Raw genomic sequence first — 23,123 nt, 5'->3', positions numbered from 1 at the left:
GTAAGTTAGATACACAAGTGCTCAGCACACAGTATGACTGGCGGTCAGGAGGCCTGGCTCATGGCCGACCTGCGTGTCCCCTCCCCCCTTCCCCCTTCCTTGCACCGGAAGGAAGTGTGTGACTCGCCTCGGCCACTGAAGCGTGCAGGGGAGCGGAGCGGTGTGCGTGCCACCACCGGCGGAGCTAAGGACCACAGCATACCATCCACCTCACACTCCTTCTCTCTGTCCTCACAGTCGCCAAATTCCAAATGACAGCTGCTCCATCCCGCTTGGCTCCCTGAGCGGGGACTCCCCAGCTGACCCCCGATGGACAGGCAGCCGTGAGTGAGAAATGAACTTTTGACTGTTTGGTCACTTCCGTCGAGCCTGGCCTGTACTGACGGACACAGCCGAAGCCCAATAAATGTCAACTTACCCCCATTCTTTCCTGGGCCTTATTTCCTTCACAATGAAATGACATCACTTTTGTAAATGAAGACCTACAGCATGGCTTGCTGTTGTTAATATTCACGTAAGAATTAAAATGAGAAATGTTTAGGGGTGCCTGGGTGGCTCAGTCGGTTAAGCGTCTGCCTTCAGCTCAGGTCATGATCTTGGGGTCCAGGGATCCAGTCCCGCATTGGGCTCCCTGCTCACCAGGGCGGGATGGCGGGGGAGAGTCTGCTTCTCCCTCTGCCTCTCCCTGTGCTGCTTCCCCTGCCTGTGCTCTCTCTCTCCCTCTCTCTCTGTGCCAAATAAATAAATAAGATCTTTAAAAACACAAAACAATAAAAAAATAAAATGAGAACCATTTATCCCCACACCTATGAAAATCACCTTGCATGCTCCCCCTGGGACATAAACCTGCCACCATTCTAGAAGCACCCTTCAAACGCTTCCTTCTAAGAAACAGAACATCGGCTGCGGATTGGGGAAGCCCGGCCAAGAGAGGGCCTCCCAGTCAGCTCCAGGCCACTGCCCTGGCCAGCCTGAGCACCACCCCCAGCCCATGTCTGCAGCCAGCTGCAACTCTACACCCCTGCAGGGGTGCCCGCCCCGCCGCAGCCCTCACCTCTGCAGACCGTGCCGTTCTCCGCTGCCTCGAAGCCCGCTTTGCACATGCAGCGTCCGATGGGCACCAGCCACTCGCCGTCCCCGTTACAGTAGAGCTTGATAGGCACATCCACCTCCTCAGCGTTGGCGATGCAACTGCCCCGGGCGGCCACCAGCGAGGTGCTCTCGGCCCCCGACAGGGTCTCTTGGAAGACAGCGCCATTCTGGATGACGCGGGGACACTTGCGGTAGAAGACGCGCACGGCGATGAGGGACATGCAGCCGCCGTAGTCCTGGAAGGCCAGGTAGAAGCCGCTGCGGGACACGGGCCCGAAGCTCCGCACCTCGGTGTTGATCTTCATGACCCGGCCGCCCAGGTCCACCTGCGAGAAGCTCTCGTCGGCCGCGATGGTGTCCACCTTCACCCACGGATTCTCCATCCAGTTGGGGAAGGTCTTGGTGGCCGAGTCGTAGTCGGCCTCATAGTAATAGAGGTTGAAGGTCTCCTTGCAGGAGCCGGGCACACTGGGGATGCTGCTGCAGTCACGCACCGAGAACTTCATCTCCACGTGGATGCGGTGGGCGCCCCGGCGCCGGATGAACTTGGTCCGTAGCCAGTTGTTCTGGCTCGACTCAAACACATTGCACACTTGGTACGTGCGGATCGTGTTCATGTTCTCATCGTAGCCGCTCACTTCTTCCCACTGTGGGTGAAATGCTAGTCAGGGGGTGGGGGAGGGGGCTCAGCCCTGTCTGTCTAGGGGGGAGACACAGATCCTGTCTCAGGGAATCCTTTCAGTCCGACAGGGGGAAGTAGGACTCTCACCACTGGGGGCCTCCTAGTCTAATGGGGGAGGCACAGACTCTGTCTTAGGTATGTTCTAGTCTGATGAGGGAGACGGGATTCCTATCATCAGAGAGGTCCTGAGGGGAGGGAGAGACATGGCCTTGGCCCTGAGGAGTTCCCCAGTCTGTGAGTAGAGGGAGACATGCCTATCTGATGGGAAGGGCACACACCCTGTTCTTGGGAGATGTGACCCTCACCCCCTCCCCCGGTGATAAAGGGGACATGGCCCCGGCTCGGCTCGTGGGAGGCACCCACCTGGAAGGGAGAAAAGGGAGAGGCCCACCCTGAGGGAATTCCCTCTCCTGAGAGCAGACACAGCTTTGTGCTTGAGGACTGCTGGTCTGATGGGGGAGTCAGAACATCTGCCTACTGGGAGCTCCTATTCTGATCAGGGAGACAGTCCTTGCCTCAGAGGATTCCCAGTCTGACAGAAGAAGAGCCCTTACCCCACGATGGGGAAGACAGGCAGTCTGTTGGGGCTGGTTATGATACCACTAAAGTGGTTAGGGGACCTGGAGAGAGACTTTCCACCCTTCCTGCCTATGGCAGGTGCCTTGGCACTCTCCCTGGGCCCCAGCCTGTCTCTCACACATGCAGCTGAGAGTTCCCGAGCCCCATTGCTGCAGAAGGGGCCTGGGCAGGGCCACGGAAGGCTGGAATGAAGGGCCCCGACCCCATGGTATCTCCTCACAGACCCGCACAAGCCAAGCTCACTCACATGCTGAGCTTTTGTTCACAATTCTGTACCCTCCTCGAGTACCCTCTTGTCTTCTCTGTCCATCCTTCTGAAGCCTCTTGGAGCAGGCTCTCTCTTGCTGCAGAGTTTGCATCTGCCGATTCTCCGGTGGGCCTTTGGGGACCACCAGCCTGGGCGAGGGCCGGGCACCCTTGGGCCTCTCGGCCTGGTCTCCCCAGTGGGGCTGAGAGCTTGCTGAGAGTAGCTCCCCACCCCCTCCTTCTCCTGTATCCCCTTTGGTACTGGGCTAGCTTTCCCAAAAGAGCTGAAACAGCAGATCACCCCCTCCCACTCATGCTGGCCTGGGTGGGTGCTGGAGGGGGACCTCAGTTCTTTGTCATGATTATCACGCATAGTGTAGCATCATCTCCATTCTACAGGTGAGCGAGTAGAGACCAGGGAAGTGAGGCCGCTTGACCCAGGTCACATAGAACTAGACCCGTTCCCATGCTTGTGCACGCTGCCTGGAAACACAACGACCCACAGGTAACCCAGGAGTCCTGGGTTTTGTCCCAGCTCTCCTAACTCAATGCATGGCCTTGGGCAAGTCACTTCCCTTTGCTGAGCCTCTATTTGCCCGACTGCCAAATGGGACCATGGGTGGCGGTGGTGAGGATGGTAGCGGCAGAGCTGTGACCCTCGAGTAGGTGCTGTTTGTTCTGCTGCCTTCCTCAGATATCTGGGCCAAGTCCGTGTGAGGCGTGCAGTGGCTGCCGGCCTGGGGAGGGCTGGTGTTGTGAGGGGCCAGCACCCGTAGAGAAGGCTGTGCTGGAGCCTGCTGGCCCAGCCTCCACATCCATGGCGGCTCTGAATTCCCTACATTGCCTTTTTTTTTTTTTTTTTGGTGGCACCATGTGACAAAGTCAGCCCCTTGTTACAACCACTGCTCTTCTTCAGAACTTAATTAGAGCACTTAATTAGAGCACTCTGCCTTTCTCCCCTCTCTCTAATTAACATGCGGAGGCCCTGCAGCCTAAACACCCCAAATAATTGCGTCCGGGGGCCCTGCAGCCCAGCCTGGCCTCATTCCTGCTGGGGTGGGGCTGCGGGCCCGGCCGCCTTCACAGATGGAAAACTGGTGACAAGAAAGAGCCCCAGAAAGAAGCCTGACCCTAGGGCCCTGCCTATTGAGAGCACAGGTCTGGGCTGGGGAGGTGAGGGTGGTTGGTGGGGGGGGGAATGCAGCTCCTTGGGGCAGCGGCTGAGTGGGAGGAGCTGGGATGGGGGGAAGAGAAGGGATGGGCGGGGGGCGGGGAGCCCAGGGAGATGAGGAGGGAATGCTATAAAAACTGCTGACCGTGACGATGATGATATGATGGTGGTACAACTATAGCTATTCATCGTGGGCGGGGGCGCCCTCTGCCAGGCACTGTGCTAGACACCGTGAAAATCTCACAGCGGTCCAATGCAGAGGACATGACCACCATCATTTTATAGATGAGGAAACTGAAGCTCAGACAGGTTAAGCACCTGGCCCCAAATCACGTGGCTGCTGAGTGGCAGAATTGGGACAGAATTTCAGGCACGTCTGGCCCCACAGCCTGCATGTAAGTTGGTGCTGGAAGAAAGAGGAATCTCAGATTGTGCCTCCTCTTCTCCTGAGGGACTCACAGCCTACCTGGGCTCAAATCACTGGTCCCAGGGAAGTATGGGCTCACGGAAGTGTGATGATAAGAGCTCAGGGAAGGGGAGCCTCGTGTTATGGGGACCCAGAAAGGGGGCCCAGAAAGGGGGTCAGAGCCTTGGATACAAACCAGACCCCCATCACTAACTAGGTATAATACTCCTGTCAGGAAGCTACAAGTCTCTGAGCCTCAGTTTCCTTACCTGTAAAATGTAGGTGTTTCTTCCCCATATGATTGGATTGGATGTGTATAAAGGTGCTTCTTTGATACAGTATATGACACAGTGGGTGGGTGCTCAGAAAATGACAGCTCACTTTCCTCATCTGTAAAATGGGGGCAGCGTGGGTTCCTACTTCTCAGCCTCACCCTGAGGATGCCACGGGATAAAGGCTGCAAGCTGCCAGCATGTTGTCATGGTAACCGGCACTCCACCAATAGTAGGGGACCAGGAGGCAATGAGAGGCCAGCCCTGGGCCCTGAAGGAGGGAAAGGGGCTGGAATTTAGGGGGCATCCAGGCCCTGTAGCAGAACCTGAGGTCCTCTGGGGGACCGGGCAGGGTGTGGGGACCACCGACTCACCCCTGATGGTGGATGCACGATCCAGCCCAGCTCCGCGGTCGCTGTGGTGGAGTCCATCAACGTTTCTGTGAGGAAAAGCAAAGAGTCACTGCTGTCCACCGACCGAGTGCTGTCAATCACCCCAAGACCCCCACCCCTCAAGGGCCTCCTTTACAGAGCGCCACCTACTTCCATCGCATCAATCAATCATCTCGCTGTACTGCGGCAGACTACCCTCCCTCTCGGTCTCCCACTCCATGATCCCACCCACTCCCACGTTCCAGCCAATCATCTGATTCTATCCCCCTCCAGGCTCCACCCCCTTGAAGCCCAGCTCCAGCCCTTCTGCCCATGGTCGTGTCTCCTCACCGCCCATCATGTCACACCAACCTGTCTACTGCCACTTCCCTCCCTTGCTGGTGGAGAAGGGTCTTAACCTGGACTCTGCTGGGGTGGAGGGGGGGGGGCTTCAGAGAGCCCACCAGGCAGCCCTGGAAAGTTTACATTAGACTTAGGGTGTCTGTCTGCTTTTTTGCCTGCATCTAATTCTCAAAAACTAGAATGTGGCCCTTGGAAAGGCCTCTCTTTGGTCCCAGCTGAGCCCCATCAGTTACCCCACCTTGGCTCTCTGGCCCAAACTTCCTATCAGGGACACCTTCCCCCTTCTCCAGGCACCTGGAGTCCTCCATAGTGTCCCCACACTGGGGCTCCCTCCCAGAAGGCTAAGTCAACTGCTCCTAGGATAGGGCCCTAGGAGTGGGGGGTGGTGGTGTTGAGGGTGAGCACTGTCGAAAGTTGCTCTAGTCTGTCACCTGTCCCCTGGGGCGGGGGGGGGGCATTGAGGAAATTCAAATGAGCTTCTGAACCAGCCCAGGAAGGGGGGGGGGCTTGCCCCTGCCCCAACTCCAGTAGCTGGAAGGAAGGAGCTGCACAACCTATGGTGAAGAAGACCCCCAGGGCCGGAGAGAGCCTCATTCATCCCAGACATGGCCCAGGGCCCCTTCCCACTTCCCCTTTGCTGCCATAGGGAATTCAAAACACTTCTGGAGCTGAACTGCATTGAGCAGATTTAATTGGCCCCTTTCAAGCATTCATTCAACAAATAGACCCGGATACACTGGGGACCCTGAGAGAGAAAACAGTGAAGAGTGAGACCCTAGTTGTTCGCAATCTAGTAGTGGTGATAAGGCGTGACTACAAATAGCCAAGACAGAGGAGGCAGAGAAACGTAGAAGGTCACAGCTGGACCTTCTACACCATCTAGCCCAGCGGGCACAGGTGAAGTCTGCTTGCTGCCGTGCCCCCACTTCTGTGCCCCGGCAGACCTCACCAATCAATCCCTGCACTCTGTGGCCACAGATGCTCCTGGTCGCTGAGCCAGGAAACGAACCCACACCATGGGAGATGCTGTTCCTGGCTGAGCCCCACGGCTTCATTTTGGAGATTAGGCAGCTGAGGCACAGAGAGGGGGAGAGACTTCCTAAAGATCCCACAGGAGTTGGTGGCAGACTGGGAGGGGCAGGTCTCCTGCCTCCAACCCTTTAAACTTCTAGATACTTAGTTGGATGGCCTGGGCTGGATGAATTTGGGTGAGAACAGTAGGGGCAGGGTGCACCGTGCCCAGGCCGCTGTGAAGGTCAAAATGGGAGCAACAAGGTCTTGAACTAGGGCAGGAGCAGCGTGGATGGGAGGACGCATTCAGCCAGAAGTGACCCCAGTCAGACCCATGAGTTGACAACAGAGGAAACAGCAATGTCCCCATGACCGCCTGCGGCTTCTGTCTGTGGTCACTGTGTCCTTTTGCTGGGGGGGGGGGGGTGCTGGTAAGGGGGAAGGAGGGGTGCCAGGGACGGTGGAGTCCAGTGCCAAGGGCATCTTTTTGATGGCAAATTGGAGGGAAGTTCTATTGTGCTGCTTTGGAGCTGAAAAAAGGGTTCCTTTTCACACTCCGAATGCTACAGATTTTTCTTCCTGGAGAGAACAAGGGCTGAACTTTTAACCTGTTTTCTCTCATCGGCCTCAGCCAGAGACGCGCCAAGCCGGGCTCTCTGCCTGGGCCTGAGGAACAGCTGCTGGGAGCCGTGTGGAACAAGGGAGAGAAGACTCTGCTTGGGACTAGAAAGGGCTCGGGTGGGGGAGGCAAGCCTGCCAAGCAGGTGGCCCCACCCCTTGGCTGGATTCTTGGGCTGACCCAGAGGCCAAGCACTAGAGGATTCCACGGCCCAGAGGAGGGGCTGTGAGCTGACAACTTCACTGTAGGGATGGAAGCTCAGGCCCAGAGAGGGCAAATGACTGGCCGAAAGTCATGGACTAAAGGCTGGTGCTCAAGCTCCAGGCTCCCAGGGACCTCAGCCTCGGGGGTGCTCCATAGCCCCCCTCTGTCTCCCACCCGACACGTAACAAGCAAAGGGAGGATCTCAGGAGGCCGGAAGTCAAGGGCTAGTTGGGTTCAGACAGGAAGGGGTGAAGAGGGAATGTGAAATTTGCACATGCCCCGGGAGGGATGCAAGAAGTTCCCTTCTCCCGGTGCCAGTCCTGGCTTTGCCTGGAAGCCTGCCTCTGGGAAAGCTGTTAGTACTCGGGGCTGGGGCAAGAGGACTCCCATGGGTGCTCTCACTGCAGCTTCCCCTCCGCCTTTTGCTTTTCAGTGTTGACAACTCCCTGCACCAACTGCATGCAAGGCAGGTCGGCAGAGCAGATGAATCAGGGGGCGGGAGGTCAGAGGGACTGACACCTACTTGCCTCGTAACCTTGGACCTGTAACCTTCCTAAGCCTCAGTTTCTTCACCTGGGAAATGGCCACAGTGCCCTCTGAGTGGGGCCAGGAGGACAGAAGGACACGGAAGTGTGTTCACTTGGAGCCCAGCACAAAGCAGAGCCTTGGTGAGTGGCAGATGCTCTTTTTTTAGATGGATCGCGGTGCTTTTATGCTTTTTGGCCCAGGGTCTGCGCACACGCCATTTCCTCTGGGCTCATGAGGTGGCAGGTCCTGAAAGTGAAGGCAGGTCCGAGAGGCTCCCCCCACACTCCAGACGGGGCCTGCCAACATCTGACAAACATCAGCGTCTTGCTCCCGTGCCGCAGCCTCTGAGGAGCCTTTCCTGGCCTGTCTGACACTGCTTTCCTGGGATGCCCTGAGTTTCCTCTTTGTTCCTCTCAAAACGAGCACAAAAGTCATATTCGGTTTCCTCGGGAGTCTGGGGCTAGTAGCTCTTGCCCCAGGAACCTGGGTGGGTTCAGGAAGCCAGAACTCCCTCTGCCACCAGCACTTCCTTCCTTCTCCCCATATCAACCCAGACATCTCCCTCCATTCCCAAAAATCTGCAAAAGGGAGAGAGAGAACTCATGGTCCCTGAGACGGAGACCTTTCTACTAGGAGGTGGAGACCCTCACCAATGTCCTTCCAAAATGCCAAGACACAGTTGATACCATCCCATTTTACGGATGGGAAAACTGAGGCTTACAAAGAGTCAAGAACTTGCCCAAGGTCACACATCTTGCATTCACAAGCTGTGCTCTAGCTGCATGGTCTGTGTGGGGCTCTCTCACCCTTGTACCCCATACACACTGTTGCTTCTGATCGTCTCCCCCACCACACTTCCTCTGGCTGCCCTCACCCAGCACAGGGGCTTGGCACATAAAAGGTCTACAGTCAGAAGCCAAAATCCCCGCCGTCCCCAGGCTAATGTTCGGCTCCATCAGAACAACATTCCTGACTTCAGCCAGTTCCACCTACAACCTGCACTATATTTAGTTACTATTTTTCTTCCAGCCGACTCTTCTTTTAAGTGTATTTTAAAGAGGAAAGAGTTATCATTATTATAAATGGGAAACCAATATCACTTGCCATAAAAAGAAGGAAAATAAACACACAACTACTACAATTAAAAATGTTCCTCTGAAAAGTACCTGTCATTTCACTTCCCACACTTTGGGGACCGCGGGACGGTGCCGAGCTGCTTCCGAAGCTCTCGAAATGTCCCCATCCCATGCCCACTGTGACAATGACAATCCCTCATGCAGGGGAAGCTGTTTTTGCTGTACACATAATTAATCACCACACAATGTGACAAAGACTGTGACAGGGACGCGCATGGGGTACCGTGGGTGTGAGAACTGGGTGTGGAAAGAGAGGAAGAAAACCTCAAACTTAGGGATGGCTTTCCTGGAGGAAGTGACACTTAAATGGAGGCTTAAAGAATGAGTTAAGAGGGAGTCGGAGACGCTGAATGGGAAGGGCATGTGAGGCAGAGGGAACAGTAGAGGCAAAGGCGAGGAGGTGAGCAACAGCGTGGTGGGAATGGGTCAGAGCTGGCAACGGTCGGCAGCTCTCTGAGGCCCCCTGGCTGGACCACGTCCACCTGCCCACATCCCTGCCCACTTCTCTGTGCACCCCCAGCCCAGCCCTGCCCCATGCTGCCCCTTTCCTCACCCCTGGACCCTCCCACCCCAGCGAGCCCTGTGGAAGGGTCTTCTTTGCAAGCGCTGAGTGCGCTCCATGACCATCTTTCAAAATCCCAATGGCTAGATGAGGAGACTGAGGCTGTGCGGACAGATTCTCGGCACCCTGGAGAAAGCCGGAACCAGGGTCTCCAGCCGCTGACTTGGGCAGCCTGCCTCGGTGGGAAAACCGGGTTTGCGCCACGAGCCCCATTGCGCCCGCACCCCCTCTCCTTCCTGGAGACTGCACAGAAGAAAGCAATCAGGAGGCCCTGATTGCACAGGCTGGGGAGGCCTGTAGGCCCCTCTGGCTATGTGTGAATGAGCAGTGTGCATTTCAGAAATATTTGAGCTAAAAGGGGAGACACACTGAAGTCGTTAGTGTGGAGCCGACAGGAGGGTGGCTGTATGAGGAGGCGCTGGCCGAGGCTCCCACCGCCGCTGATTCAGGCTGGAGCAGACGGCTACCCTCTGCTCGCCAATCGAGCCCCGGTCAGCTTGGCCTGACCCCCCCATGGGGGCCATGGACACTGTCTGGATGAATGGCAGTGTGTGAGTTCCAAAGAGAGGGGGAGGAACTTTCAGTGAGCACCTACTGTGTGCAGGGCACCGAGAGGGGCATTCTTAATATGGCTTCTGGCTCATGATGACCTGTTGGGTATATGCTATTAAACCCATTTTATAGATGTAGAAACTGAGGTCAGGGACGTATAGCAACCTTCACAAGGGCCCACAGGCAAGGCTGGCATCTGAAATCACATCTGCAGGACTGGTTTTTTTGTTTTTGAGAGAGACAGAACAAGTGGAGGGGTGGGGCAGAAGGAGAGGGAGAGAGTCTTAAGCAGGCTCCATACTTAGCACAGAGCCTGACATGGGGCTCAATCTCATCATCCTGAGATCATGACCTGAGCTGAAATCAAGAGTCAGACACTTAACTGACTGAACCACCTAGGCACCCCCATCTGCATAATTTTTAAGATGTTGCAAGTATAGCCTTAAAAAAACAGACAACACACACACACACACACACACACACACACACACACACACAATCACTGGGACTCCCTGTTCGTGTTTACCCTCTCCTTCTGTGTAGGCCTGGGTGAGGACGGGAGGAGAAGAGGGAAGGGCAGTAGGGGAGTAGCGCTCAGACTGTCCAGGCTAGAACTTTGGCTCTGGCACTCTCCAGGGTGTAACCACAGGCAAGCCTGTGCTCCTCTCTGGCTCTCAGTTTCCCATCTGTAAAATGGGTCATGTGAGCATTAGAAGGGGGAGTCCTGCTGATCTGCCGTTTCCCAGGGTCCTCACTCTGGGGGAGCTCTGGTCTGCCTCCTTTACTGCTATATCCCAGGACCGAGACTTGGTTCTGGCCCACAGTAGTTGTATTTGACCTCCACGTGGCAGCTGGGTGAGGTTTCTGAAGTCCATGTCTGATCACGTCTTAACTCATCGTTATGCCCTTCAGAGCTTCCACTGGTGGCCAAGAGATAGTCTTAGCTCCTAGCTCCCTGCCTTCAAGGTTGCTGCTTGACCAGGTCAGTTAATTATCTTCCAGCCATGCTCTCCTATGTCCCTAGTGTCCAGCCACCCTCAATTTCCTTCTGCAAGCATGGCTCTGGTCACTTGACCATTCCAGGTTTTTCTGCCAAGAATGCCTGGCCCTTCCAGCTTTGTTAGCCTGGCTAACTTCTCTTCCATAACTTAACTCAAAGTCTCTTTCTTCCTGGCAGCTATTCCTGAATTCTCCTGGGTTAAGTAACAAGAACATGGTCATTCCATGAATATCTATTCTACCTACTGTGTGCCAGGCCCTGTGCTGGGCACTGGGGATATCAAAATAGATGAGCAAACACTTCCCTCAAGGAGCTTCCAGATTAGTGCCTGACACAGGAACTTTCTACACAAAGAGGCAAGGTGAGAATGCTGGTCCCAGTGAGGGACCAGGAAACCCAAGGACAGAAGGTGTTATTGAGCAGGGAATTAGCAAAGTGGAGATGGTGTTTGAGATGGACAAGGGAAGATCAGGGAATATCAGGGGCACGGCGGCATCCAATTTTCATGGATGCCTGAAAATTCCAGGGCACTTTGGACCATAGTAAGACCTGAGGACTGGTTCTCAGTCATGAGCCCGGGGCTAAGGGTTTAGCATTCATTACCTCATTTCATCATACTGATTTGTAAAGTAGGTACTTGGTTATCTCCCTTTACAGATGGGAAAACTGAAGTTAGGAGAGATGGTTCAAGGTCTGCATGGCCAGGAAGTGGTGCCTCTGGGTCTGCCGTCCATCAGAGAGCAGTACTTAAACTTGCACCAGGCTAGAGTTTCTGTCCCATGTAGTAGGAGCAAAATGCTTCACAGAAGGCTTAGGGTGGGGACAGAACTTTTAGAGCCTTCTTGAATGTGGGGCTAAGGACTTTGGATCTTGTCCCATAGGCAAGGGGGAGTTCGGAGGATTCCTGAGAAGGGGAGTGATGTGGTCTCTCCTGAAAATGGACAGACACGTGGGGTCTTTGCTCCAGACCGGCCAGCATCCCACAGCCCAGGTGGCAAATCAGCCTGGTGCTGCACTGGACCATTTCTGGCAGCTCTGGCTGCTCCCTGTCTGGGGCTAATAGGGCTGTGGTGACTCGAACACCAGCAGCCGATGTCTGGGAGTTGGCACTCTCTTTCCACAGTCCACATCCATATTAGAAATTCCAAGAGGAGGCAACAGGCAGGAACCAGGAGATAAAGTTCAAGGCCATTGACAAACTGGGTGACTTGGAAAAGTCGCTTCACCTCTCTGAACCTCAGTTTCCTCTTCTGTAAAGAGAGGACCACAAGGTCCTTGCTCTGTGTACTTTACAGGGTTGCTCTGAAGATCCAAGGAGGTATTGGGTGCAAACCATTTTTTAAAAAATTTTAAGATTTATTTAGTTATTTGAGGGGTATCTGGGTGGCTCAGTCATTAAGAGTCTGTCTGCCTTCAGCTTAGGTCATGATCCCAGAGTCCTGGGATTAAGCCCCGCATCGGGCTCCCTGCTTCTCCCTCTCCCACTCCCCCTGCTTGAATTCCCTCTCTCTGTGTCAAATAAATAAAGTCTTACCAAAAAAAAAAAAAAAAGTTATTTGAGACAGAGAGTGCATGAGCAGGGGTGGGGCACAGGGAGGAGGAGACTCTCCAGCAGACTCCCCACTAAGCATGGAGCCAGACATGGTGTTCGATCTAATGACCCTGAGATCATGACTGAGCCAAAATCAGGAGTCAGATGCTTAATCCACTGAGGCAACCAGGCGCCCTGCGAAGGGGAGGCAACAGTGAAACCCGCGAACACTCCTGAAGGCTGACCCTGGGAAGGTACTTCATCAACATTGTCTGTCTCACTGTAGCCAGAGCAAGCTTCTGGGGAAACCGAGACTTGAAGGGATCAAGAACTCCGCCGGGACCACATAGTCAGTAAGGGGTGAGGCAGGATCTGACCCCTCTGGTCTGACCAGGCTATGCTGCCTCACAAAGGGGAGGGAAAAATCACAGTTTGTGTCCCACGCCCTCGGTGCCAGATCCTGAGCCAGTCACTGCACACCCCTGGCAAAGCTGGCCTTAGTGAGCCCATCGTGCGAATCAGGAAACCGAGTTCAGAAAGGCTAACACACTTGCCCAAAGTCACCCAGCCAGAAAGCAGCAGAGTTGGATTTGAACCCAGATCAGCCCCATCGGCTTCCCCCAGGCTTCTCCCCTGAAAACCAGAGCAGATCGGTGGCTGAGTGAGTCTCGGCCCCAAGCAAGGAGAGCGGGGGTGGGGTGGGGGTGCTGAAGGAAGGGTGGCAGTGCCGGAGGAGCCCCGAGGAGTTGCCCCCCCGGAAGAACACGGGCTTTCTAAGGTGAAACAGCCAACAGGCAACCCGTTGTTTTTCCAGTTCACCGCCCACCGGCCCCCTACCCCGGTTCCGCCCTCAGGCTCACGGAAAGGGGACCCAGCTAATGGAAAATCCTTCTGCCCCTGCCCCTCCTGGTCCTCCTGCCGCTCAGAGGCCCTCCTCTGCCTCGGTTGCCTGCCTGGAGCCGGCTCTTGTTTTCATTCTCAGGCTCAGGCGGAGGAGTCCCCGCGACGCCGGGTCCTCCGCTGCGTCCCCCGCCTGCCCGCTGCCGGCCTGGGCATCCGCCAGCGCCGGCCGCCCGCCTGAAACCCAATCCTCCGGGGCAGCCGGGTTGCTCGCTAACAGCGGGCCGCATTGTGCGGCAGGGGCTTCGGGAGAGTTTGGATTCGCTGCTTGGGGACCCACTTAACCTCCGCAAAGGACAGGATGATGGATGGAGGTCTGGGAAGGGGTTGCTGGGGGTGGGGCGGGCGGTAAATGAACACCAGGGCTTGCCTGGGGGAAAGGGGAGAAGAGAAGCAGGGACGGAACGGCTCTGCACGGAGAAGAGCTTCAGGGGTCCTCACGACAACCCCGAGGGATGCCGGTTCCGGGCCCCGTTTGACGCACAGGGAAACTGAAGATCCGAGAGGTTAGGTGACTTGGCCAAGGCCACACAGCACCTCAGAAGTTGAACCGAAGCGAATTGCCCCTGAGCCTCCCTGACGCCCCAAGCTGCCTCCCGCTGGCCAGCATCGGCTCTGTGATTTTTAACCTTTAAAGCCCCTTTCCTTAAGTGAATCCGCAGACCCTTCCTTGAGTAGGTAATAAAAATAGTGATGGCCGTGGGCATTACTGAGCGCCAACTGCGCGCCCCGTGTGTGCTGAGTGCTCTTTGACTTCGTTTCATGGGATCCTCACAATGACGGATTGGTTGAGAGCAACGGTCAAGGCCATTTAAAAGGAGAGGAGAGAAGGCCAACTATACTTCAACGATAAAAATTAAGAAAATAAGTAAGAAGAGAGGAAACTTGTCACCCTGCCCTGTGACCTTGACTCGTCAGCCCGACTGGACTGTGAGCGCCTTGCGGGCCCGGCTGCGTCTGGCTCGCTGCTCAGACCATCTACTCCCCCACCTCATCCCCATGACCCAGACATCACATGCTCTCTCCTTCTTACACCATCCGTCTGGGTGACTGGATTTTTCCTCTGGGAAATATAGTCTCCGGTATCAAGATGACTCCATATACTACTATATCATTCTAAGTGCTTACTCAGTGCCAACCACTGTGCTGTCACCTGAGATAGAATTATTAGTGTCCCCATTCGCTCAACCACCCATCATCCATCTACCCATTCACCCACTCACCCTCACTCACCTTCTCCATCTGTCTGCCATTCCCTGGGCCCCATAACCCACCGCTGGTTCGCCCACCCACCCCGCACAGCTAGCATCCCGCTTCAGGAAGCCATTCATCATTCATACATTATTCTGTGAAGCCAGCTTCCCTTCCTTCCGTCATTTCTTCCTCCCCGGCTTCCCACACGTGGGAGAACGAGCTTCAGAGAGGTGAAGTACCTTGCCCAGTGTCACAAAGCTGGCCAGCAGCACATCCGGGAGCCGAACGCAGGTATGCTCTTAACCATGCTGCTTGGTAGCCTCCCACATTCTCACTTTATTTTGAACCGTCCCGTTGCACGCAGGTTTACTACTCTGTCACCTCACATCCTTTTGGATATGTGTGTGGAGTGTAAATTACAAATCAGTAAGACACGGGCCACTGTAAGTCCAAGCCAGGGTCTGTCAGGTTGGACTCAATTAGCAAGCCTGCTATGGGACCTGCTGGGACTGGATCTATTTGCCTAATTGGCACTGGTTTCTCCCAGTGAAGGACAATTAACTCAAATCCCAGAATCCAGACCACCCCTCTGCTTCTGGGCAAGATGTCAGGCATTTAGCTACATGAAATTTTACTGTTCATTCATCTACCCACTGACCTGCACCCCCACTCATCCGTCTTTCCAACCGTCGAATCCTTGCAATCATCCAGAAAATTTCTTGCTATCTATTCACCCATCCACCTGCCTACTTACCCACCTGCGCACCCTTATCCTTCCATCCATCTGTTTACCCACTCACTTACCCAATGGTCCACCCACCTGTCCATCTACCTACCCATTCTCATACCCGTCCATCCACTGAACCACCAAATCCAAGCAAATACTCCTGAAATCATTCTGCCTTCTTGCCATTTGCCCATCCATCCATCTGTCCATCCACCCATCCGTCCATCCACCCATCCATCCGTCCATCTACCCATCCATCTGTCCATCCACCCACCCATCCATCCATCCATCCGTCCATCCACCTATCCATCCATCCATCCATCCATCCGTCCATCCACCCACCCATCCATCCATCCATCCGTCCATCCATCCATCCATCCATCCATCCATCCGTCCATCCATCCATTCCCCCCTCACCCCATTCATCAGTCTGTTCTTCTATTCCCCAATAATCCACCATCCACTTGCCACCCCAACATCTAGCATCCCACTCAGGTATCTGCCCCGCCTTCCGCCATCCATCTTTCCATTGAACCAACCTCCTTCCCCGCCTTTCTTTCCTTTTGTCTATCTACCTGTCCGTTCATGTACCTGTCCTTCTACTCACACCACTTACATACCTAAAAATCTGCTACCTGTCTATCCACTTCTGCCACCTGGCTGGGCTGCATATATGTGTTAGGTTCATGCTAAATACCGGGGAATCAAAAACAGACACTGTCACTTCCCTCAAGAAGTGTTCTGATTTGGGACAGACTCAGAGGAGGCTTCCCAAATGGGTGATACCTGACCTGAACCCCAAATACTGACTCAGAGAGAGACAGCCAGCCTGGAAGGAGAGAAAAAGAGAAAGAGAAAGGAACAAACTGTGTAAACGCCGGAAGGAGAGAATGTGCATGGCCCCTACAAGGAGTCCGAAGATGGAGAAGGAAGGCCTAGAAGAACTCCAGACACCACAAAGAGCCTTGAACGCCTGGCCAACAGGCTGAGATCATCCTGAGGGCAGCAGGGAGCCTCTGGAAGACTGGGGGAGGGTGGCCTGATTCAGCTGTCACTGAATTCTCTTGAGTAACCGATCCATTTTTTTATTTGTATTTTTGGGTTTTTTTCCTTTTTTTTTTTTTTTAAATTATTTATTTATTTATTTGACAGACAGAGATCACAAGTAGGCAGAGAGGCAGGCAGAGAGAGAGGAAGGGAAGCAGGCTCCCCGCTGAGCAGAGAGCACGATGTGGGCCTCGATCCCAGGACCTTGGGATCATGACCCGAGCCGAAGGCAGAGGCTTTAATCCACTGAGCCACCAGGCGCCCTGATCCATTTTTTTAAAAAGATTTTTAAAATTTATTTATTTGACAGAGATCACAAGTAGGCAGAGAGCGGGAGAAGCAGGCTCCCTGCCGAACAGAGAGCCAGATGTGGAGCTCAATCCCAGGACCCTGGGATCATGACCTGAGCCAAAGGCAGAGGCTTTAACCCACTGAGCCACCCAGGCGCCCCGTAACTGATCCATTTTATGGATGAAGAAATTGCAGCCCGGGGGTCAGAGAGATACAGAGGACTGTCCCAGGCTACACAGCTAGTCACAAGCAGAACAAAAATTCCACCCCAGTTTTGATGGCTCCAAAGCCCTCACTCATTCTGAGAGCAGCTGCTGTCTCAGAGGAGCAGTTTCCAGAATGCCTCCCTCCTATGTTAACACTCCCCTCCAGCTCCGCGGCTATGGCCCTCGGCAGCATGGGTGCAGTGACAGAACCCCCAGGGCGCCGTCTCTGCTCAGCGTGACTCCACCTGCTTCCTCTCAGTCCCCGGGCTCGCTTGCCAACTGCGCCCAGCATCTCGGGCAGTTTAGCAAACATGGCTCTGCTGGGGCTTTCTCTCATGGGTCCATGTTTCACAGGAGAGCCACCCAGCAAGCTCCTGTCATCGTCTTCGTGCTCACAGCCTCCATGTCTTTGTCATCAGCTACTGTTCATTCCTCACGGCCCCTGACACCCTGAGATGATGCCAGAAGAAGAGCTGGCATGGGCTGCTGGGGCTCGTGACACGGCTGTGCACAGAGGCATAGATGAACAGAGGAAGGACTGGGAAGGCACAGGGTGTGAAAGGTGGAGAGGACACTGGGAGAGGGGCACCCTGAGCCAGGCAGGAAGGGGACAGGCCAGACAGGGAGGGAATATAACCGCCTCCCCCCAGCATCCCCATCACCATGGAGAGATGTTGACTGAGCACCTCCTCTATGCCAGGCCCCGTGCCATGCCGTGGACATCCAGGATCGCACCTAAGTTCATTCAAGCTTCCCCCAAACCTTCAAGGGATGTATCACCACCCCCATTTTGCAGATAAGCAAACTGAGGCTCAGCGAGGCCGAGTTAGTGGGCAAGGATCCCCTGCAAGTCAGCGATGACAGTGGACGAATGTCTGAGCTGAGTGACCCAAACTCCTTTCATGACTCTGGGGAGTCCACAGGCTAGGGGGTGAGGGCCAAAGCAGGGGGTAGGGTCAGGAAGTGGGAGCTTCTAGGCCTGAGGGTGGCAGCATGGAATCAGGGAGGTTCGGTCTGATCTGGAGGCAGGAGGCTGTGGCCAGGGAAGGTGATTGCTGACGCTGAGTCTGGTGCTCTTCCCACCACCACTGCTGGGTGCCTTTGTAGCCTGATAGTGTGAGGAGGGGGGCGCTGCCTGCTCTAGGAGGGACCCGGGGCGGGCGGTGACAGTCACATCACCTGCAATGGGCTTTTCTGGGCTTCTGGTATGGCTGGTGGCAGAGCAGACTTCTTGCCCATGTGAGAGATCATTTCATTTCATGAAGTCATGGAAGGCTTCCAAGGGGAGTTGGCCCCAGTGCTGGGAGGGCAGGGCCCCTCTTCCTCACCTCTGATTTTATAGCACTGCCCTGGGAAGCTGACCAGGTACCCCGCCTGGCCAGGCAGAGATGCCGCCATCAGTTGCCCTGAGGGGACCTGCTCCAGACCCATCTGACAGTCAAGGCCTTCTAGGGGTGGGCCCTGGCCTCTGACCCCGACAGCACCTCCCCCCACCCCACAGGGCCAGGCTGCTCCCTAGTGGAGGCCACGCCTTCAGCTGTCCCATGGCTGAGGCATTTCTCTTCCTCATACCCCTGCCTGGAACACCCTCTCTGAAAAGATGGGAGCATAGCAGGCAGGCAGCAGGAGCAGGGCCCAGGGCAGGGAAGAGGAGCTCCCCAAATGTTCTAGACCCTTCCTTTGCCTCCATCACCTGCCGAAGCTGCCTTCCTCTTCACCCCCCCCACCTTTTTTTTTTTTTGAAGATTTTATTTATTTTTATTTCTTTGACACAGAAAGAGAGATCACAAGTAGGCAGAGGCAGGCAGAGAGAGAGGAGGAAGCAGGCTCCCCGCCGAGCAGAGAGCCCGAGGCAGGGCTCGATCCCAGGACCCTGAGATCATGACCCAAACGGAAGGCAGAGGCCCAACCCACTGAGCCACCCAGGCCCCCCTTCACTCTACCTGCTTAACTTGGAAAATTCCTCTTTACGCTTTAAGACTTAAACTCAGGTGTCTCTTTTTCCAGGAAGCCTTCCTGACCCCCTTCACCCCTTTCCCCAACTTGGGTCCTATAGCCTTTCTCTGGACAACAAGTCACCTGAGTTTGTCTGATGCCCCTTCCAAGCTGGTACTTGGACGGGGCAGGGGTCCTGCAAGGCTGGCCGTGGAGTGGAACATGGTGGCCCTTGGTGTCCAGGGTGACCAGGAGCTGGCTTCCACTGGGCACCAGGGGAGGCTATGTGAGACAGGGAGCAGATGGCCTCAAGCTCACAAACATGGCAGGCTCAGCCTGCCTCAGAGCTGAGCCGAACAGGCGCCTTCCCAAGCTGCTGGCTGTGCCTCTTGGCTTGTCCGTCAGGGACAGAGACCACGGCACTGCTGGCTGCAGTCAGGCCAGCGCCCTGCCCTGATCAGCTCTCAATCCCCCAGCCCCACATGGGCCTCTTCCTCACCAGGAATTCTGGGGCGGCGGCAGCTCTGGCAGACGTGATGCTGGGAGCAGGCTGAGGGATTCCTGTTCTAATTAAGGAAGTGGATCTGGAACCTTTGCCTTGTGGCCCTCAGCCCGCTGCGTGTACCCTGCTAGGACGGGATGCTTCTCTGACAGGGTCAAGGTGTGTGGTGGGTGGTCCTGCGCCCTCATGCCAACTGGAGCTCCTCAACCTGTCCCAGGTCTGCCCCCTGCCGTGACCTCATCTGGGACATGGGAGCACGAAACAAGACTTACCTATGTGTATGGATTCAAAGCTCTGATCTTAGCACAGGGCCTGGTACGGTCACCCTGGCTCGGGAGAGGTTAGTACCAGTTTTTATCACCCCTGCCTGCCAGGACGCCAATGGGACTGCAGACAGCTCCCGAAGAAAGTTCTGGGTACGGTGGGATGGGCAGCTGCATTTGAGCAGGGATAATTGTCGTAATCCGGACATCTGGCTATTGAGTACCTACTAGGTGTCAGGCACTCTGCTAGCTTCTCACCATAAGTGATGCTATTTGGTCCCCATTTGACAGATGAGAGAACTAAGGCTCAGAGAAGGGCAGTGACTTGCCTGTGGTCTCTAGGGAGCTGGTGGCAGCATGGGGATTCTCAGCGAGATCTGGGACTTCCCGCTGCCTCCCATCAACACTCAGGAAGTCCCCCGTGCTGGGCCTGGCAGGGAGCATTAACTTGGCCTTATTTAAAGTTGCAATTATCTGTCCCATTTCCCGCTGGTTATATAGCTGAGCTCTCCGGGGAGGTGGGAAGACCCTGATGGAGGATGCCATGAACAGGGAGTTCCTCAGAAATCCTTTTCTGAGCCTGTGACTAAGTGAGCACAGAGGATGTGTGTTCTCATCCTGTTCCTGGGCCTCTCTCCCTCTGCCCCTGCCCCAGGGAGCTGGCCAGGCTAGCATGGGGGCTGGGAGAGTGGATGGTGCCTTGTCAGTCCTGCCGAGGCTGCAAAGGGCTCATACCAAGGGTCAAGGATGAGATAGCACCCAATGTAGAGATGGGGAGACTGAAGCCGCAGTGTGCGTGGGACACAGACCCAGAGAAGGGCCTCAGAAAGCCCACTGAGAGGTGGAAAGAGGGAGTTGGGAAAGGGCCCTGAGGACTGAGTAGAGAGTAACAGGGCTCGCAGAATGGATTCGGGCTTTTCAATGGGCCGCTGCTTCCTGAAGGCCTTACTGGGGACAGAGCGTCACTGGAGTCCCATCCCACAGACGAAAATCCTCAGAAAGGAAGGGCTGGGCCAAGGCTGCATGTCGGCCGCTAGAGGGTATGGCCAGCATCAAGCTCAGTGAAGAGAGGTCAGTGGGCCAAGATCCTGTACAGGTTGGTGAGGAAGGTAGACTTCGATTTTTGGGTTGTGTAACCCAAACTCCTTTCCTGACCCCAAGCCCAGGTAGTCTGGATGCCCATCCCCCTCTTCCCAATCCAACACAGAATGATTCAGGCACACACCCACTCCCTTTTCCTGCATGAGGTCTCAATGCCCCCCTGACCCCCAATCTTCTCTCCTCTGATCTCAACAGACTCCCTCTCTGGGTGCATGCTGTGTGGCCACAGCCCCTGCCTGGAGGCTCCCAGGCTGCTAGAGGGATACCCAGCAAGCAGTTCTGTGCTTACCATCAGGGCGAGGTGCATATGCTGGGCTGGGGGACGAGGGGAGCAGGAGATCAGGAAGCTGGGTGTTGGGTCCAAACACAGGGAAAAAGCATATCCTGCAGGATGGTGTGGGCTCAGTGGCCAGAGCTACATTTGAACCCTCTTCCTATCCTGTGACCTCAGGCTAGCCACTTCCTCCCCACCTCTGAGCTGCGGGATGGGAACAACATTAGCACCGTGCAGGTGGCCATGACAATACGTGAGCTCATGCACGAGGATGCTGAGCCTAGTGCCTGGCTGTAGTAAGTGCTTAGTAAAAAAGTGGCTGTCGTTACTAGAAGTTCAGGTTCTACACAACTTGGCACAGTCACTCAGTAAAGGAAGTTTTGGTATTGTGATTCCCCCCCCCCCCACATTAGCCAGACCCCTCAGGTCAAGGCCAAAGCTGACTCTAGGTCTGCAGTAGATAGAACTATGCGCCCTCCACAAAGAAGTCCATGACCTCATCCCCAGAACCTGTGACGGTTTTACAGACCAAAAAGGACTTTGCAGACAAGATCAAGTTGAGGATGGCGAGGTGGGGGAAAGTTCCCTGCATTGTCCAGATCGGTCCGACGCAGTCACCAGGATCGAGGTGAGAGGCAGGAGGGCCAAGGTCTCAGAGATGGGGGACATGAGCACAGGGCACCGTGGGACATTGCAGACAGAGGGGCTTAAAACCAGGGAAAGAAGCTGGAAGAAGCCATGAAATGGATTCGTGCCCAGAGCTCCTGGGGAGATGCCGCCCCACTGACACCCAGTTCAGACTTCTGACCTCCAGTGCCATAAGACAGGAATCGTGCTGTTTTAATCACTTGTTATGGCACCAGTAGGAAACCACGATACCATCCTTAATAAAGAAAGTGCTCATTTCCTGCGCACTGGCAACCGCTCCATCCTTCAGAACCCAAGGAAAGGCCCAGCCCCTCTGCGGAGAGAGGGTAGTGGTGGAGGCTGGGGGTCCGCGGCTGCGGTGATGACAGCTGCCCCCCCCGCCCCCCACCTCCAGCATTCCCATCCTGCCTGCCAGTGGTATACGTGGCCTGTGGCTGTGGCAGGCCAAGGGCCGGTCCCATGTAACTGGGCACCAGGGAGGCCCAGCAAGTCTCTGTTCTGGACTCATGAGACAGCCGGTAGGGACGGGCTATTCTAGGCGCTACCGTCTCTCTAGTACTTACCATGTGCCAAACCCTGCCCAGAACCCAGTCTTCACAGAGCCTGAGAACTATGAACCAGCCCCATTTTATGGATGAAGAAACTGAGGCCCAGAGAATGAAGCAACATGCCCAAGGTTGTCTGGCTTCCACACGTACAAGCACAGGTGTGGGCAGCCCCGGCCCTCTCTGGATTCCCTGTTTGCACCCAGGCCACGCAGCTCTGCCAGTCCCAGCCTGGGGCCCTCCGTTGCAGGCGGCTGTGGCACCTGGGACTACTCCCTGGGGCCTCAGGGGTACGTCTGCCTCACAGAGGTCAGCACGGTAGCCAAGGTCACAGGGGCCGGATGCCCTTCAGAGTGCTGGGCCCTGCTGGGGAGGAAGAGGCGCTCTGAGAAATGGCAGAACCAGGACCCCTGGATGGAAGCCAGCCCTTCCTCATGGGGAGCGGCTGCCGCTCTGTGCAAAGCCCTCTCCCATAGGATCTCAATCAGGCTTCCTCCAGCTCGTCAGCCCGTTCCCATTGCACAGAAAACGAGAGGGAGAATGATTCTGGTAAGGGCCATTTGTGGAGCCCCTGGCCGCATCAGGCGCCAGGCTACGCCAGCCGCTGTCCTCTCATTCTGTCCTGTGACACCTCCCCTAGGAGGACACTCTGAAATCATGCTTGTTTTCAACGAGCACACTGGGGTTCAAAAGCCCAGCCCTGCACCCCTCCTGGGCCTCTGTTCATGTCCTTGCCGTGCAGAAGAGCGAATGTGCCCAGGGAAGCTCCTGGCCTGCTCCATGCCCAGAGAGTGAGCACAGGAGTGGGCCGCAAACCCAGGTCTCCGGGCCCCCGATGAGTTTGCCTTCCTTTTGGTCACAGGGCATCCCTTGTGTGACACCCTTGGAAGGCAGGGGTTCCAGCTGAATGCCTTGGGAGTCTGGGGGTGGCGGATGGATTCTGAGTCTGCCCAGGGGGGGTGGCATATGGCTCTAAATGCATCCACAAGCCGGGGCACAAACAGTTAGGACCTGGGAAGCTGGAACTGGAGGTTCCCCAATGAGCCCTGGTACTCACGGGGACACTGGCTGTACCCCGGCCCCTCCCAGGAGCTGTTCGCCTCAGATGACTTCCCGGTGGTGTCGGTGCCCGGCTGGGAGGAGGGAGGAGGCAGGCGGCGCGTCT

At 55.6% G+C, this 23,123-nt stretch overlaps 1 protein-coding gene across 3 annotated transcripts in view; it reads right to left on the bottom strand.

Moving 5' to 3' along the window:
* Window positions 1–23,123, bottom strand: part of EPHB2 (EPH receptor B2) — a 183,409-nt gene that overhangs the window by 116,072 nt on the left and 44,214 nt on the right. For all 3 annotated transcript variants that reach the window (XM_045063934.1, XM_045063932.1, XM_045063933.1), the window contains exons 2-3: window positions 4,823–4,887; window positions 1,055–1,739 (exon numbers count right to left, since the gene is read on the bottom strand). In XM_045063934.1, the coding sequence (XP_044919869.1) occupies window positions 1,055–1,739; window positions 4,823–4,887 (750 nt within the window). The remainder of the gene's footprint in view (window positions 1–1,054; window positions 1,740–4,822; window positions 4,888–23,123) is intronic.

Source organism: Mustela putorius, unplaced genomic scaffold, assembly GCF_011764305.1.
Source record: "Mustela putorius furo isolate JIRA1106 unplaced genomic scaffold, ASM1176430v1.1 tig00003853_pilon_pilon_pilon, whole genome shotgun sequence".
In the NCBI taxonomy this organism is placed as follows: domain Eukaryota; kingdom Metazoa; phylum Chordata; class Mammalia; order Carnivora; family Mustelidae; genus Mustela; species Mustela putorius.
This window is presented reverse-complemented; position numbering and strand designations above follow the sequence as displayed.